Source organism: Syngnathoides biaculeatus, chromosome 23 (assembly GCF_019802595.1).
Source record: "Syngnathoides biaculeatus isolate LvHL_M chromosome 23, ASM1980259v1, whole genome shotgun sequence".
Classification (NCBI taxonomy): Eukaryota; Metazoa; Chordata; class Actinopteri; order Syngnathiformes; family Syngnathidae; genus Syngnathoides; species Syngnathoides biaculeatus.
Window position 1 is genome coordinate 17,533,253 of NC_084662.1, and position 15,336 is coordinate 17,548,588.

The 15,336-nt window shown below is 41.0% G+C and overlaps 3 protein-coding genes across 4 annotated transcripts; 1 reads left to right on the top strand and 2 right to left on the bottom strand.

Moving 5' to 3' along the window:
• Positions 1–262: 262 nt before the first annotated feature.
• Positions 263–7,807, top strand: heca (hdc homolog, cell cycle regulator). The gene is made up of 5 exons (XM_061812056.1): positions 263–701; positions 1,767–2,763; positions 4,300–4,466; positions 6,204–6,358; positions 7,357–7,807. The coding sequence occupies exons 1-5, from the start codon at positions 521–523 to the stop codon at positions 7,519–7,521; spliced, it is 1,665 nt and encodes a 554-aa protein (XP_061668040.1). The 5' UTR covers positions 263–520; the 3' UTR covers positions 7,522–7,807.
• A 1,821-nt stretch (positions 7,808–9,628) lies between these two features.
• mtif3 (mitochondrial translational initiation factor 3) lies at positions 9,629–11,789 on the bottom strand. 2 transcript variants are annotated; one of them, XM_061812058.1, is made up of 4 exons: positions 11,662–11,789; positions 10,732–11,191; positions 10,275–10,426; positions 9,629–10,181 (listed from the first exon to the last, which is right to left on the bottom strand). In XM_061812058.1, the coding sequence occupies exons 2-4, from the start codon at positions 11,186–11,188 to the stop codon at positions 9,936–9,938; spliced, it is 855 nt and encodes a 284-aa protein (XP_061668042.1). In that variant the 5' UTR covers positions 11,189–11,191; positions 11,662–11,789; the 3' UTR covers positions 9,629–9,935. The 2 variants fall into 2 exon arrangements, with proteins under 2 accessions (XP_061668042.1, XP_061668041.1); XM_061812057.1 differs by lacking the exon at positions 11,662–11,789 and adding an exon at positions 11,290–11,655.
• Positions 11,790–13,055: 1,266 nt separating this feature from the next.
• Positions 13,056–15,326, bottom strand: knstrn (kinetochore localized astrin (SPAG5) binding protein). The gene is made up of 8 exons (XM_061812355.1): positions 15,085–15,326; positions 14,869–14,998; positions 14,745–14,774; positions 14,564–14,651; positions 14,362–14,476; positions 14,222–14,283; positions 13,384–13,458; positions 13,056–13,310 (listed from the first exon to the last, which is right to left on the bottom strand). Exons 1-8 carry the CDS (start codon positions 15,107–15,109, stop codon positions 13,176–13,178), a joined length of 660 nt encoding a protein of 219 aa, XP_061668339.1. The 5' UTR covers positions 15,110–15,326; the 3' UTR covers positions 13,056–13,175.
• Positions 15,327–15,336: the final 10 nt, after the last annotated feature.

The window sequence follows — 15,336 nt, forward strand, 5'->3', positions numbered from 1 at the left end:
TTTGAATAAACACTCCACCTTCTTTTGTTGTACAGAACAAATGAATTGGTTTATTTCATTTTTTTCTCCATTCACGATTTTTTTTCTCCCCGATTTCATATCCTTTGGTCTTGTTTCAGTGATTATCCAGGATCAATACAGTTTCATAGGCTGCTTTTTCTGAGCGGTCTAAAAAGCGATCAGCTTTGAGACTCCCCAGGTTACTTGAACGCAGCACACGTCGCCGTCGGCCAATGCCGGGGGTCCTGTGACGTCACGGGGGGGTGGAAGAAGACGACAGAACACGAATGAAAACAAGAGACGGGCACGCCTTCTCGCTTTTAAAGGTTATAGCAGCGTAATAAGTGCTGCTTTGAGAGCCGCACGGAGAGACTAAATAACTACAGCAACAACAAGAGGTCTGTTATTCACTAAACATTCAGAGTAGCCGTGCAGAAATGGAGTCCACAGAAATGACAGACTACGTTGTCACCAGGCGTTCATGAGAGCGATCGAATGTAACACTTGACTCACAAATCGTATGAAAAAAAAAATGCCCAACCAGAAGAACAACAAGGGGAAGAAGAGCAAACGTACCAACAGTAGTGGAGATGAACAGGAAAATGGAGCCTGTGCGGCCGCAACAGGAGGCGCGGCCGCGGTTGCTGCTGCTGCTGCTGCTGCTGTTGCTGCTGCTGCGCCCGGGAGCGAGCGTTCGACTGGTAAGAGAGGAAACAGGACACGGACGAACATTTGCAAGTTTGGTGATGCCAAATTCCTGCTCTGCCTATGCGACCGGGTGACATACTTTGGCAGGTGTGTGACAATGCCTGTACAGCGAGGTTGCAAAAACGTCGGTGCTCCTGCAGCCGCCTTCCGTTGCAGCCGTGCAAAAACTTGCATGTGAAACGATGACATTTTAATGGTTCGCAGATAATGTGCAAACGCAGGCTCAGTGTGAAACGAGTCTTATGTCCTTTGCATTTCATCCGACACAGAAAGTCTGCTCACTTGACAATATTTTGTTTGCACTGATTTTAATCCACATAACATGGCCGAGAAGGTGCATTTCCTCAAGCAGTTGGTCTGCTGCTGCTGTCTCCTTAAATATATTGCTCATGAAGTACCTTATTCGATTTGGAGCATTGGAACGATACACCTATATAAATTATCAAATTTATGAAGGGGTCCGTCCCCCCAAACAAACAAAGTCCCCTAAATGTGTTTAATTCCATGCCATTTGGATCGAATGGGAATGTTGACTGCATCGATTGTAGATGTCTCCCCACACAGTGATATTGAAGGGCAAAGTACTTCACCACTTGTTTCCCTTTTATTACTGTGGAGGCTTATTAGACACAAATTGCAGTGGTACCTATTAATTAATACATATGTTGTTACCAAAGTGCAGTGTCTCCATGAAACTTAACGGAATTGATAGTTTGAGTAAAAATTTCTTATATTGTATACAAAGAGACAGGGATGTGACTCTGTAAAAAAAGAGTAGCGTAAAGCTGAGACCAGGGTAAGATCAATATCACATCAAAGAGTCACTTTTCCAGCCCTTTGTATCGAAAACAGTTCACACTGTCTAACAAGTATTTTTTGTGTCATATCAGACATGGGATGGACACTGTAACACATCAAAGCAGTCCTGTGAACAGATGTAGACTTGGGTGCTGATACAGTTTGTGCCTACTGCCCCTCAGTGTTAAATGCAGAGAATAAATCTCACTGTACATAAGACACAGTAATAGTCTGGTCTCCTCCTGTCTTTAATCTTTCAGAGGTCCAGTGTGCCACCCCTCTGGGCTGCAGCTTGGGCCGGCCCATCGACCTGGAAAAGGATGACTACCAGAGGATCCAATGCAACAATGAGCTCTGTCCTTACGGAAACTGGATGCATCTGCAGTGTTTCTACGAATGGGAGAGCTCCATTCTGGTACAGTTCAACTGCATCGGCCGTGCACGCTCGTGGAATGAGAAGCAGTGTCGGCAAAACATGTGGACCAAGAAAGGGTATGACCTGGCTTTTAGGTTTTGCTCCTGCCGTTGCGGCCAGGGTCATCTGAAAAAAGACACGGACTGGTATCAGGTGAAGCGCATGCAGGACGAACGGAAAAAGAAGCCATCTGAGAGGAGCACTGGGAGGACGGGGTCCTGTGGAGGGGCTTCTGGGTCTGGGGACAGTGTGTTTGAGGACCCCAGGAAAAACAAGTTATCGGGAGGAGTAGGTAAAACTGCGCACAGAGTATCAAGTCAGGAACTACCACGAAGACAATCAGTGGACCGGCAGAACTCAGTTGAGAGAGGAGCAGCAGGTCTCTTTCCTTTAGGGCCTCCTTTGAAGTCTCCATGTGACTCCCCAGGACTCTCTCCTCCAACTGGTTTCTCCTTCACACCCACCTCTGTCCTCGGATCTAGCGGAGTTGGCTCAGGTTTTCGGGGTTCCCGTCAATTGGGAGAATTCCTCAAAAACGCAGTCCACATGGACGTGCAACGGAAGCATCTTTTAGTCGGGGGAGCCCTCATCCGAGCCTCTGGTTGCGTTCCTCACCTTGACCCCGCTGCTGTTCTACCCCTGCCGATGGCCTTCACTCTCCCTCTCCATCACAGACTCGCCTCTGGCAGCTTAGGGGACGGTACCATTCCTCAGCCAGTGCAGTTCCTGAGAAGGCTGGACCTCTCAGAGCTACTCACTCACATCCCTCGCCATAAACTCAACACCTACCATGTTCGAATGGAGGATGACGCCCAGGCAGGTCAAGGAGAAGAACTGCGCAGGTATGGCCCATGAACATGTTAAGGTTACTCGGAATAATATTTGAGAGCTGCGGCATGGCTGATCGTTGTGTTGTTAACATACCATCATCTGTTGATGTAAAAGATATCTATCCTACTTTTTTCTGTACCACTTCATTCACCTCATTAGGTTCGTGGATGAGGTTCAGGCTAAAGGCCTTTTCACACTGCACTTGTTTTTTTTTTTTTTTTGGTGTTCGGTAGGTAAAATATATAAACACTACATGGTCAAAATAATCGGGGGGTTTCCTCAGGTCCTCTTTAATGGGAGTCTGGACTTTTAAAACTGCTGCCAAGATTTGAATGTAGCTTTACTGCACAAATCCCCACTGACAGTACAGTACTACAGTGCACTATAAAACAAGCCGTTAGCCATGCCTGCTATGCTAGTAGCGTGACTTATTTGTAATGGAGTGTTATTATAAGACACATTTTTGGTGAATGAACAATCGATTAAATATCTGTCAAGCAGTTTCTAATTCTTCATTGGTTCAGAATCCTCTTAGCTGGCTGTAGCCATTTGACCACTGAAAGGCAGCTCCTTTGTTCAGCCTTGTTCTATCACGGATCTTACCAATTGCTTCTTTTTAAATTCTGTAGTTAACCATAGATGTCTATTCCTTCATAAAGTTCCTCAAGCCCAAAACATAACAGTGCAAGGCTTCGGGGTTGTGTCCGCAGTGAGTGGGCTTCACGAGTTTCGCAAAAATAATTGACGCCTCATTAGTCAAGTTTTCTCTCTGATCGGTTGTTTTTCCTCAGGGGCGGTGAGTTGTTACAAGTCAAATTAGTGGTATAAGATGCGGTCAGAGAGGGCAGATTTTTCTTTTCCCTCACACGTCATTTTACTAATGTATTACTGTCGGGTTACACTGAGTGTTTTAAGAAATATGACGTTTTGTTTAGTTTTTTTTTCAGAAATTTCTAACATTTCCTTTCAACATAGTTCGCATACCAATAACTTATTAGACTTTTTCTATGCTTCCAACATCTTAGGCGAGACCTACAACAGATTGTGGCCCAGACCCTCTCTTTGGTCCACAATCAGGCGTCACAAATATTCTTCTGGATGAATTGACGAACATTATCACACACTCATAATCTTCCAGAAATACTTCTCAAAAGAGCTGTTATAGGGGCAAAGGGAAGAGCAACTCGAAATTTATCTTCCATTTTCACTTCCTGGTGTTATAACAGCTTGCTTTCTTAATTGTTGTTGTCCTGTTCATTCAGATATTTTAAGGTTAACAAAATTAAAACATATTGGTCTACAATGGATATTTGTTTTAGGGGATGACTAGCAAAAAACATGGGGTAAAAATGTCTCAATCAGATATCTCATTGTCCTGCCAAAGCAATTAATGCGTGAATAATCAATGAGACCGGGTAATTGCCAAATAAGAAGTTCTCTTTCTTTTGACTACAACTCAGCTGGTTTAGCATGATCACAAAAAGGAAGTCGTATTGAAGTTTTGAACCTTTGTGAAGTCTACACTCTGTTGTCTACTTGTCATATAGGTTCATCCTGTCCACACTCAGTGCAAGCCAGAGGAATGTGGTCAACTGTGCGCTGTGCCACCAAACCCTGCCAGTGTTCGAACAGTTTCCACTGGTGGATGGGACGATGTTTCTGAGCCCATCACGCCACGATGAGATTGAGTATGATGTTCCTTGCCACCTTCAAGGTCAGACAGGATTATTTACATCATTTTGGGTTTCTTTATTCTGTACATTGTCAAATATGTCTTTGGAAGCCACATCATTGTACTTGCCTCCCACAAGTCAATGAAAATCAAGGTTATTTAAGCAAATTCTGTTGTGCATACGGTCAATTGTTTAAGATTGTTTGTAATTCAATAATTTTGCAACAGTAGATCTAATGTAGTGTAGGTGGCAGTCTAATTGAAAAAAATGTACATACTGTAATTATTAACAGGAAAGCATTGAAATCTATTTGTGTCAAGGATTAGTGAATTATCACTATTATCACAAGATTCTTTGACGTACTTTAATGGCCCGCACGCTTTGATGTTGATGGCGCCTGATATGCATAACTATGAAAGGATATTTTATCAGGCTTTGTATCCTTTTTGTAACCGTTTCTAGGGATAAATAGTTTAATTTGTACTGTTCAAAAGTGATGAGCAATTAAAAATTTGGTCTGACGCCACAGCTGTTATTTACAGAAGGATAGAAGCCTGAAGCATGCATATGTAGCATGTGGAAAACTCTGAACGCTCAAATATAACGCTACTGTACATTGTTTTAAGAGACATTTGATACACTGTTTTACTGGTGCTGTATCTAATTGAAGAGCTTTGCTATGATTTTGCTCGTACACAAGTTTATCATGAGGAGATTACCATCTGTCATTATTATTGTAGGCCCCAAATCATTTACTCCAAAAGTTGACATTGGTGGACCGGCATGAATAGTTCTCTCTTTTAAAATGAACCTCGCCGTTAACTTTACTATTCACTGTTAAATGCAGTACTTATTTAGACATTGAAACACCTAAAAATGATCAATGTTTATTTCAAGACATCATGTTGCAAACAGATTGTGAGTTATGTTGTGCTGTCTTATTTATTTTGCATCCTTTTGTTCAGATGGAAACTAGTTAATGTTGATTATTCATCAGGCATTTGCCGCTAAATAAATTATTTATGAAGGAAACACTAATATAATATGCAACAAAGGGCTGTATCCTCAATAGGCACTTCAAAAACGGTATAGTATCTTTTTTACCGAGTTGTCTTGTAAATATAAAGTTTTGAATTTCACCACAGCAAATACCGTAATTCCCAGCCTACAGAGCGCACCTGGTTATAAGCCTCACTGAGTACATTTGGAAAAGAAAATACCATTTGGTACATGCATACGCCGCACCTGTGTAAAAACCGCAAGTGCCCACATTGAAACCCACATTCAAACACGAGATATTTACAAAGAAAGACGGTACACAGAAAGAGTTTAATGCTGGGTTAGTGCTAGCGCTAACGCTAACAGGGCCAGTTAAAATTAAACTTACTGGTAAATATCCCTGAGACACAGCAGTAACACGATAGCACAGCGCTAACGTTAGCATAGCACTAACATTACCGTATCGCAAACAGGGCTGGTAAAAGTAACTTCTTAGGCACATGTATTCCACCGGTCTCATTCTTACCCTTTCAGCTCGAGTGCCCCCTTGCAGCCGTTAGAAAAAAATGCACAAACTAGCCACATCGCTGCATAAACCGCAGGGTCGAATGCGTGTGAAAAAGTCACGGCTGGTAGGCCGGAAATTACGGTAACTAAACCTGAGGTAATATGCTCCATATTTAGTGCGGTAAAACTGAAGTCACACTGTCAAGGGCGTTTTCTCCCCCCTATGGGTTCTTTATTTAGGCAACTAATCACCTTTTTTTCATCTCTAACAGGCAGGTTAATGCACCTCTATGCCATATGTGTGGATTGTCTAGAAGGTGTCCACAAAATCGTATGCATCAAGTGCAAGTCCCGCTGGGATGGGAGTTGGCACCAACTGGGTACCATGTACACCTATGACATCCTGGCTGCTTCACCTTGTTGTCAGGTAGAAGTTTAGATACGCATAAAAAATGTGTAATTGTAGCGACACTTCTTCATTGGTGGTCATGGTGTTCTTTTTTTTTCTTCCATGAAACAGTTGATGAAAAGACAAGTAGCAATAACAATAAATATATCCCATCAATATTACACAAAACAATTGTAGACATACCATTAAGCCCAAAATGATAACTATTTTTAGACAAAGTAGGCTCCATTAATCACAAAAAGAAACATGGCATGCCACGAGGCAAAAGAAATTTCAGAACAAAAGTTACTGCAATCTATCCGTGTGGGAAAAGGTTACAGAGCCAATTACAGGGCCTTAAGACTCCAGCAAACCACTGTCAGAATCCATCAATAAATGGAGGTAAATGTGAACAGCGGTGAAGCCTCCCAGGAGTGGTCAATCAACCCAGATTACTCAGAAAGTACAAAGACGATTCATTTGGGAGGTCATTAAAGAACTGAAAATGACATTCAAAGAACTTCAGGCCTTATTAGCCTCAGTTTTTATGAATCAACCATAAGAAAGATAACTGGCAAAAATGGGATCGATGGGAGTGTTGCATGACAAAAAAACGCATCCATCTATTTTCCAAGCCACTTATCCTCAAAAGGCTCACAGAAGTGCTGGAGCTTATACCAACTAACATTGCTGTAAAAAAAAAATAATAATAATAAAACAAAAGCTCACCAGAAAACATCTTGATGATCCTCAACTAATATTTTTGCTGATTCCTATTTTTATACTTGCAATACTAGGAAGAGTGGGATAACACTTAAAAATGTATGAGAGCAAAATAACTGGATTCTGGTAGCAATTTTATTTTTCTCATTTCATTACAAATTTGAACGTTTGGGATGTTGTTGCATATCTTCAAACTGATGCTTGGGGTGTGTTGTTGAAAATCCTGGTATACTGTTTTTAGTAAGCTTTCCATTAAATGGTACAAAGTGTGTAGCTTGTCAGCTTATGGTCTATCTCACTCTGTGTGCCACCAGGCTCGTCTCAACTGTAAACACTGTGGGAAGCCCGTGGTGGATGTTCGTGTCGGGATGCAGTATTTCTCCGAGTACAGCAATGTGCAGCAGTGCCCTCACTGCGGCAACCTGGACTATCACTTTGTCAAACCCTTCTCCTCCTACAAAGTACTCGAGGCTTATTGACAAATGTTGTACGTCCGTGCTAGTCAAAGCTGCTTTTAATTTTTTAAGTTTAGGAAAGTTTATATTTTAAGGTTCAATGAGGACCTTAAGGTTTTTAGATGTTTTAGGTTCCCTTATGTTCAGTTTATTTTTTTTCTCAAGTGTACAGACAGAGGAGGACTGTGAAAGTTCCAAGGCTGTCTAATGCTGAAAGCTCAAGAAAGGTGTTTGATCAAGTGTGAAACACATTTTATCTGTGACAAGTGAATGTATCTGTATGCCAAATTAGATTTTTTTTTTTTTTTTTTTTTAAAAACCAAGAAATGACCATTCTTGAATAAAGGCAAAATATATAGTGCTGCGGATGGGTTTTCTCTCATCAGGTAATGAATTCAGTTCTGTGCAATGCAACTAATGGTTAGATCCATTGAACAATTTTGTTCAGTAAAACAAGTAATCAATCAGATATGATATATGATAAAGATTTTTTGGCTCATTTATTTTATTGTTGAATTCATGAAAAAAAAAAACTGAGTACTGCAGTCAAATGAGGCCAGGTATTAATTGAATCAGTGAAAACTAATCTACTACTTTTGTGGTTTTCAATACATTAGTATTTGGTGGATTATTATTTGAACATGTTTAGGTGACAGTTGGCAAGCTGTTGAGTTTGTGAACCTCTAGTGTCTATCTTATACAAAGGATAACAAATTAAGTGAATACTGGGACATTAGACTCCATGACTAGGAGTAATATTGAAGATGGCAGTTATCATGAGGACCAGAGCGTTTGTACTATATTTTAAATTCAGTTTAGTTTCAATGGAGACGTAACCCTTTACCTGTTGATCAACATACAGCCAATATATTTGCATTAGAACCAGAATATCTTATTTTAGACCAAAACCAATTATGCTTAAATTGTTGACCGTCCCCAAACAGAGATTGTATAATCGTTCATATTTTAAAAAAATTCACAAAAAAAGCACAACTATTGAAATAATTATGATCTCATCTTGATTTACTCACAAATCTACGTAATATGAAATCTGGGCCCAATGGAATTGATCAGAAACTCAATACAACTCCAGGAAGATGTATGAAAGGCAACAGGTGGATATTGTTGGACCTTCTACCACTGTGGAAAAGCATGTTTTTCAATGAAGGATCTATTTTTAGTCCCTAATTTTCAGTTAATTAAGTTGAATTAGACTAATTGGACGGCATTTTGAATGGACTGAGGTTTCTCTTGCCAAGACACGGGTCATCAGGGCCCGTGTGGAGCCAGGCCTGGAGGTGGGGCTTGTCGGTGAGCTCCTGGCGGTCAGGCCTGCACCCATGGGGCTCAGCCGGGCACAGCCCAAAAGGGTAACGTGGGTCCCCCTGCCCATGGGCTCACCACCTGCGGGAGGGCCTTTTGGACTCGGGTGCAATGTGAGCTGTGCGGTGACCGAAGGCAGGGACCATGGCAATCCAATCCCCGCCTACAGAAGCTGGCTCGAGGTATGTGGAATGTCACCTCTCTGGCAGGGAAGGAACCCAAGATGGTGTGTAAAGTCGAGAATTTCCTACTAGATATAGTAGGGCATGCTTCCACACAAGGCTTGGGCTTTGGTCCAGTCCTCTTGAGAGGGGTTGGACTCTCTGCCACTCTGGAGTTGGGACTCCCTTATGGAGAGTTATAACACCCGCAAGCCCACCACGATCGCAGGGCACCCCACTCACCCCCCGCCTCTTCAAATTGCTGCCATCAGTCTTTGGACCAAAACCAGTAGGCTCAAAAGCAGTCAGGATGCTCAACTCACTCTCTGCTCTCCCCTCATTATTATTATCCCAGGCTGGCACTCACCACCATTGACTCTAGACCAGAAATTAAAGATCATACAAAAAAAAAAAGAGAACTTCTCGCAAAGTATTCCCCTTGCCCTTGCAGCACTGTGTACATTACTAATTGATTATTCTGCTACAGTGTTGAGAAATGTCTATAATTACAAGGTCCAAAATACTAAAAAGTGTACAATGGTGCTCATGTCCATATCACAAATCTATGTATACTGTATATAGGAATTGTTGCTTATATTGACCATGTTGGTTATATTGTCTATAGTATAAGTGTACAATACAATGTGTATTTTTTAGACAGACCTGTTTATTTGTATTTTTTTTTCTCAATTTCTTTCCAACTATTTATAGCACCGCAGGTCTGAGAGGAATGCTATTTCAGGTATGTTGTATGTCACGTAAGTATAACACATCTGACAATAAAGTTACTTGAATGTTTTTGGGATGTACGAGGAAACCAATGTACCTGAAGAAAACCCAGGCAGACATGAGGAGAACATGGAAACGCCACAGAGTGCAGGGCAGATTTGAAACCATGACCTCAGAACTGTGAATTGGATGTCTCAACCAGTCTATTTTACTTGCAAATATGTCTTATTTCTCGTTGATCATTATTGAAGAGTCCTTTTTTGTGTCCGGAGGAGCCGGTTCATCTTCAGCAGCCTTTGGGCTGCCAGACTGTGACAATGGACTCCGATCCTTGTCTCTTTTGGACAATTCCTTTGCCGAAGGAGGCCGAAGGATGCACATGGCCGCTTGGCCCTCACGTATGACTTTTGGCTTGGAAACAAAACCCACCATCACCTCCATTTGTTGCACCATTTGTTCTAGGTTTTGATCCTGTATGAAAATAAGATTAGTCATACGAGAAATCAAGACAGAATGTGTGATAAAGTTTGAACCAGTCGTGAAATGGGAAAGGATATTCCTCACCAAGTTGTCTGTAGACTCATTGCGTGGTGAGCGCAGTGTTATCCTAACGTGGTGCTTCTTCTCCAACCAGCTCTCCACCTGCTTCAGTTTGGTCATCAGATCGTGAGAAGCAATACAGGAAGTAAAGGTGAGCTCTTTGACCTGCACAGGAGCTATATAAAATGCACCACAATTAGTTGCTGGACACTGAATTCCACATGCTCGAGACATTGTGAGGTAAATGAAGCCTCAATCTCAAGTGTCTTTTTCAGTAAAATCAGTACATTTGCCTTTGGAACACAACCTAGAAAAGTGTAACACGGCTGCAACTGTGTGGTCACATAATTGGAAATTCTCATCCAATACACATGCATTCAAAGAAACCGGCACATAATGCAGTTTAGAGTCTTTTTACAGGTCTGTGCAAGTGATGAGACCTGTGTACACAAAAAATGTGACTTATTTTGGTTTCACGCACCTGCCTTGCCTTTCTGTTTCTCCCACATTTTCATCTGTTCTTCATGGATTTGTTTCCCACTCATCAGACGATAAACCGGAGGATCCTGACGTTCACTGAGTACCACCAGTTTGAGACCCTTCTCATCCATGATTCTGAGGACATCTGCACGGTGGAGAACACCCAGGTTTTCCCCTTCCTCACTGATAACTTGGATCTGGCGCTGCGAGATTTTCCGGCCTACACTGGTGATTGTAGTACGAGCCCGAGGATCCTGCTTTTTTTTCTTCACTGCAAGAGTCTGGTTCGAGTCATCTGCATCTGTGCAGAACGGAGACCACCTCCACGGATTGGCAATGATCCTGCTTTTTTCAAACCTTCTGAGAATCCGCAATGCTGGTGTCCAAGAGCTCAGACTGGCACCGTACACTATTTGGACTGCATGACAAAGTAGTTCCCGCACACAACCTGCAGCCATAATCTAAAACCAAAATACATAACTCTTGTTACCAATTGAGCCAGGCCTACATAACTGTCAGATCATTGAAAGAGTGCATGAACTCGTTAAATAACTTGTACTTTGCAAATCGAACACACCCCAGTCGACCAGCATCTGCGAAAATTCTCCAATTTAAGGACATTTTGTTTAGTTTTTTTTTTCTTAGGGTACACTACAGAAAATAAAACATTTGTGGTGTTTTGTAAAAGACAAAATAGTTCATGGTGGATACCACACATACTTCACTTCCAACATGTACAATAACTTTTCTACCCCCTTGACTATCAGTGCAGTATTTCAAACAACGAACAGTCTCATTCCTGTGGGACACAGCACTTTGTTAGTAGTTTAAAAAAAAACCTGCATCATGCAACAGATTTATAGCTGCTTAAGGCTTTGCTGAAAATATAAAAACACCCAGACGATTTATTTTTGCAGTAATTGACGACTACCGTTCAATGTCGCGCGTTCACACTGATTTGGAGGGCAGGCTGCTTCCGCAATGTTCTTCTTCGTGACTTTACTCCGGAAAACGCATACAGTCAATATACAACACTGACATCTACAGATCAATTTAGGCAAAATATCAAATTAAGGATTATTCACTGATACCAGAATTAGCTTTATTGGCCAAGTATGTAAGAACACGCAAGGAATTTGTCTCCAGTAGTTGGTGCCGCCCAACTACATGTTGAGCACGAACAACAATAAATTGGCGAGACTTTTTTTCTTTTTTGCTTATAAGAACTCAGTTGTGCAGGGATTCAGTCTGACGACATTTAGAGGCGTTAGACTGCCCATGCAATTACAAGACTTCAAGGAGTGTATGCTTTTTAAAAGTGACAAGTTCAGTGGTGTGATAGTTTATCGCAGTGGTATCCAACGCGGTGCCCGCGGGCGAGTACTTGTCCGTGAGGACCACTTAAGGAACCTGAAAGGCATGTTCTAAAAATAGCACAGGTCACAAATTATTATTTGTGCTTTAAGTTTTTAATGTGACTTGCTTACATTAATGATTTTTTTTAATAAATGTCAAGTATTTATATATATGTAAACTATACGTTTTGTTATTTTGGGGGTTTGCCACAAGGAGGTCATGTAACCCTTCGGTGCTCACGAAGTAGCCCTCAGCCTCAAAAAGGTTAGCGACCCCTGGTCTACCCTATATACAAACTATTGAAAACTATAAAATATAATTTTGCATCAGGAATCAGAGGTGCTCTTATGGAGTTTAAAGGAGTGCAGTTGACCTGACATATACAGAAGCAAGAAATAAATAAATTTTAAAAAGCAATTTTGAAAACCTGGAATGGTAAAAACAAAGAAAAGAAACAGACGGTCTTATTAATTTGCATACGTGTTAACAAGTGCTTGTAGTGTACTAATGGCAGGAAAAGAGAACCCTTGCTGTCAGATTCCTTTTGAATAATATTTCATGAAAATACAAGAATATCCATTCATTTTCTTTGCTGCTTATCCTCACGAGGGTCACGGAGAGTCCCAGCTGTCAACAGGCCTGAACTGGTTGCCAGCCAATCGCAGGGCACACTTAGACTGACAACAGTCGCACTCACAAGCACACCCAGGGGCAAATTGAACTGTCCAATAAATGTTGCATGTTTTTCAGATGTGAGACGAAACCTCCAATGACCCTCGTGAGGATACATTTCTCAGAGAATGGATGGATGTTAACATTGTATATTTAAAAAAAATTGAAAATAAGTGCACTTATAGCCAAGCACAGTTAGCGGTCGTTCCAAACAAGGGAATGCTCCAAATGCACTTTCAGAGGAATGTATACACATCTGCAGGATGTAAAGCATTGTTTTGAAACACAAAACAGAGATAAGAAACATAATTATTTAATAAGACTGAACAACACTAACATTTAAAATCATAATGCACGTGCTCACATGAATACTTCTAAAGCCATATTGTGATGTGAATCCATTGTGACAAAACAACTTCACAAATTTATAATGAGAGACTCCGCCTCCATTAGAGCGGTTTCCAAGTCGGCAGCTTCCACAGTGAAAGTCTCTCTCTCTCGCATCATTTGCTCACGTGCTTCAGTCAGGTCAACCAATGTTTTCTGGATTTCCTAAATATGTGGAAAAATGATGGAAAACCATGTAAATAGTCCTCCTGGTCCTACTACTAATGGTGATCATCACCTGCATGCGAGAATGGTGCTGAGTTGCGATGTCGCCAAAAGCTTTTAATTCATTCAACAGGTCTGCGGAGAGACTCTGGAAGAGGACAAATGTTGGAATAATGGAAACAAAGGAATGCATGTTTGGCTTGAAATCTTTAAGAGTTGACAGGATTCACAAATGCCATTGTATATTTCAGTGATTAGTACACTACACAAGGTGCTAAAGCACACAAGTTTGCTGTGTGAGATCATTAATGGTGCCGTGGGAACTGCACTTATATAGCATTTTATCTACATTATAAAAGTGCCCAAAGCGCTTTAACAAAGTCACATTTACCTACTGCGAGCAAATCAGTGTCTTGCCAAAGGACTCTTCTGAACAGTGTGAGCCAGGATTTGAACCAGGGATTCTTTGGTCATTGGATCGCTTTACAGTCTGATCTACAGTCCCCTACTATCCATTTCCACTTAATTTGGCCAAAGATTATCATTTATTAATTACATATTGCACCTTTGTTCATCAATATATGCCAGCAACACATGAGACACACAAGAATTAAATACTCTTCCATTGGATAGTGGAAGATGTGCTAACCCTTAGTCAGTCATACAAAACAAAATGTTGCAGCTTTCTAAAATTTCACAGAGTTAAGTTAATTTGTCACGAAACTGAAATGAGATCATCATTACTATTTCAGTATTCCTATTTGCGACATTATTGGTCAGTATGTGCCTTGAAAAGGTCAAATAGGTAAGTGCCTTGGGTCAATTAAGGTTGTGAAACAATAGTACAGGATATTTCATTTTACAGAACATGACAAGAAGTCGGGCAGAAAACCTTAAACACACTGACATACCACAGCTTCTTTTCTTTGTTCTTCATTCTCACGTGCAATTCGCGCAACAACTTCTCCTGAAACTAAGTAGCAATCAGAAAATATTTTAAGTCTATTTGTTAACAGAATTATTTGAACAAAATGTTTTGAAGAATACTTACTAGGGTCTATTTTTGCAGCTAATAAGATTATCTGACAGTCCTTCAGGTTTTTCTGCACCTCAGAATTCTCCTTTTCAAGGTCGCTGAACTGCTGTTGCAAATGGCAAACCCTTTCCTGTGTTTGAAAAAAAATAACAAGGGTACAAACTGCTAAAGTAGCACAAAGTATGACGTCAATCGGCAGCTCTTCATCTTTCTATACCTGTGTTTCTGTGAGGTTTTTCTCCAGTTGCTCTTTGACAGCCGCCAATTCTCGATTTTGCTCCTTGAGTTCTGCCTGCAGTTCGTACCTAGTCGAAGACCGAAGGAAACCAATACATGCTTTTATGAATTAAGTTCCATCCCGGCTGTGCATGCCAAGCAAAGTAAATCATGTTACTTACCCTTTGTAAACTTTCGGGAGAACATTTTTTCTGGAGGACAAGAGTGGATGAATGGAAACATTAAATGTAGCTAAATCTATCCTCACGCAGTCATTTTGCGTCGTTGATGATAATGATTTCTCACCTCGGTATGTTTTCTTTTTGTTTGAGAACATCATATTTTTGGAGAGACTTAACCGAAGAAGTTCCGAGTGCTCTTTCCTTCATGTCATTCTTTTGGGTTGTTTTCTTTGCATCAACAGGAACCCGTCCTCCTGGAAATTAACGCTACACAACTCAGTCCATGTTGTTTAAAGCGATTAAATAAAATTAACGGGAAAACGCGGCTAACTGTGCCTACCGGTAACTTGGGGAATATTCGACATTGTTCTATCAGAGATGGCAGCGACTGCAAATGTATTACAGTTGGATGGGGAATGGAGAGAGCAGGTTTTCAACCCCAAATGTAACACAGGAGAACTCTTCACCTTAACTCTGTATTTCCGAGCACACAATTTCAAAAATATAATCCTACCGTAAACACGTTAAATTAAAAGTGGCATCAAAACAGCCATCCGCAAATAAATTCAAAAGAAAACACCAACTCACGTTT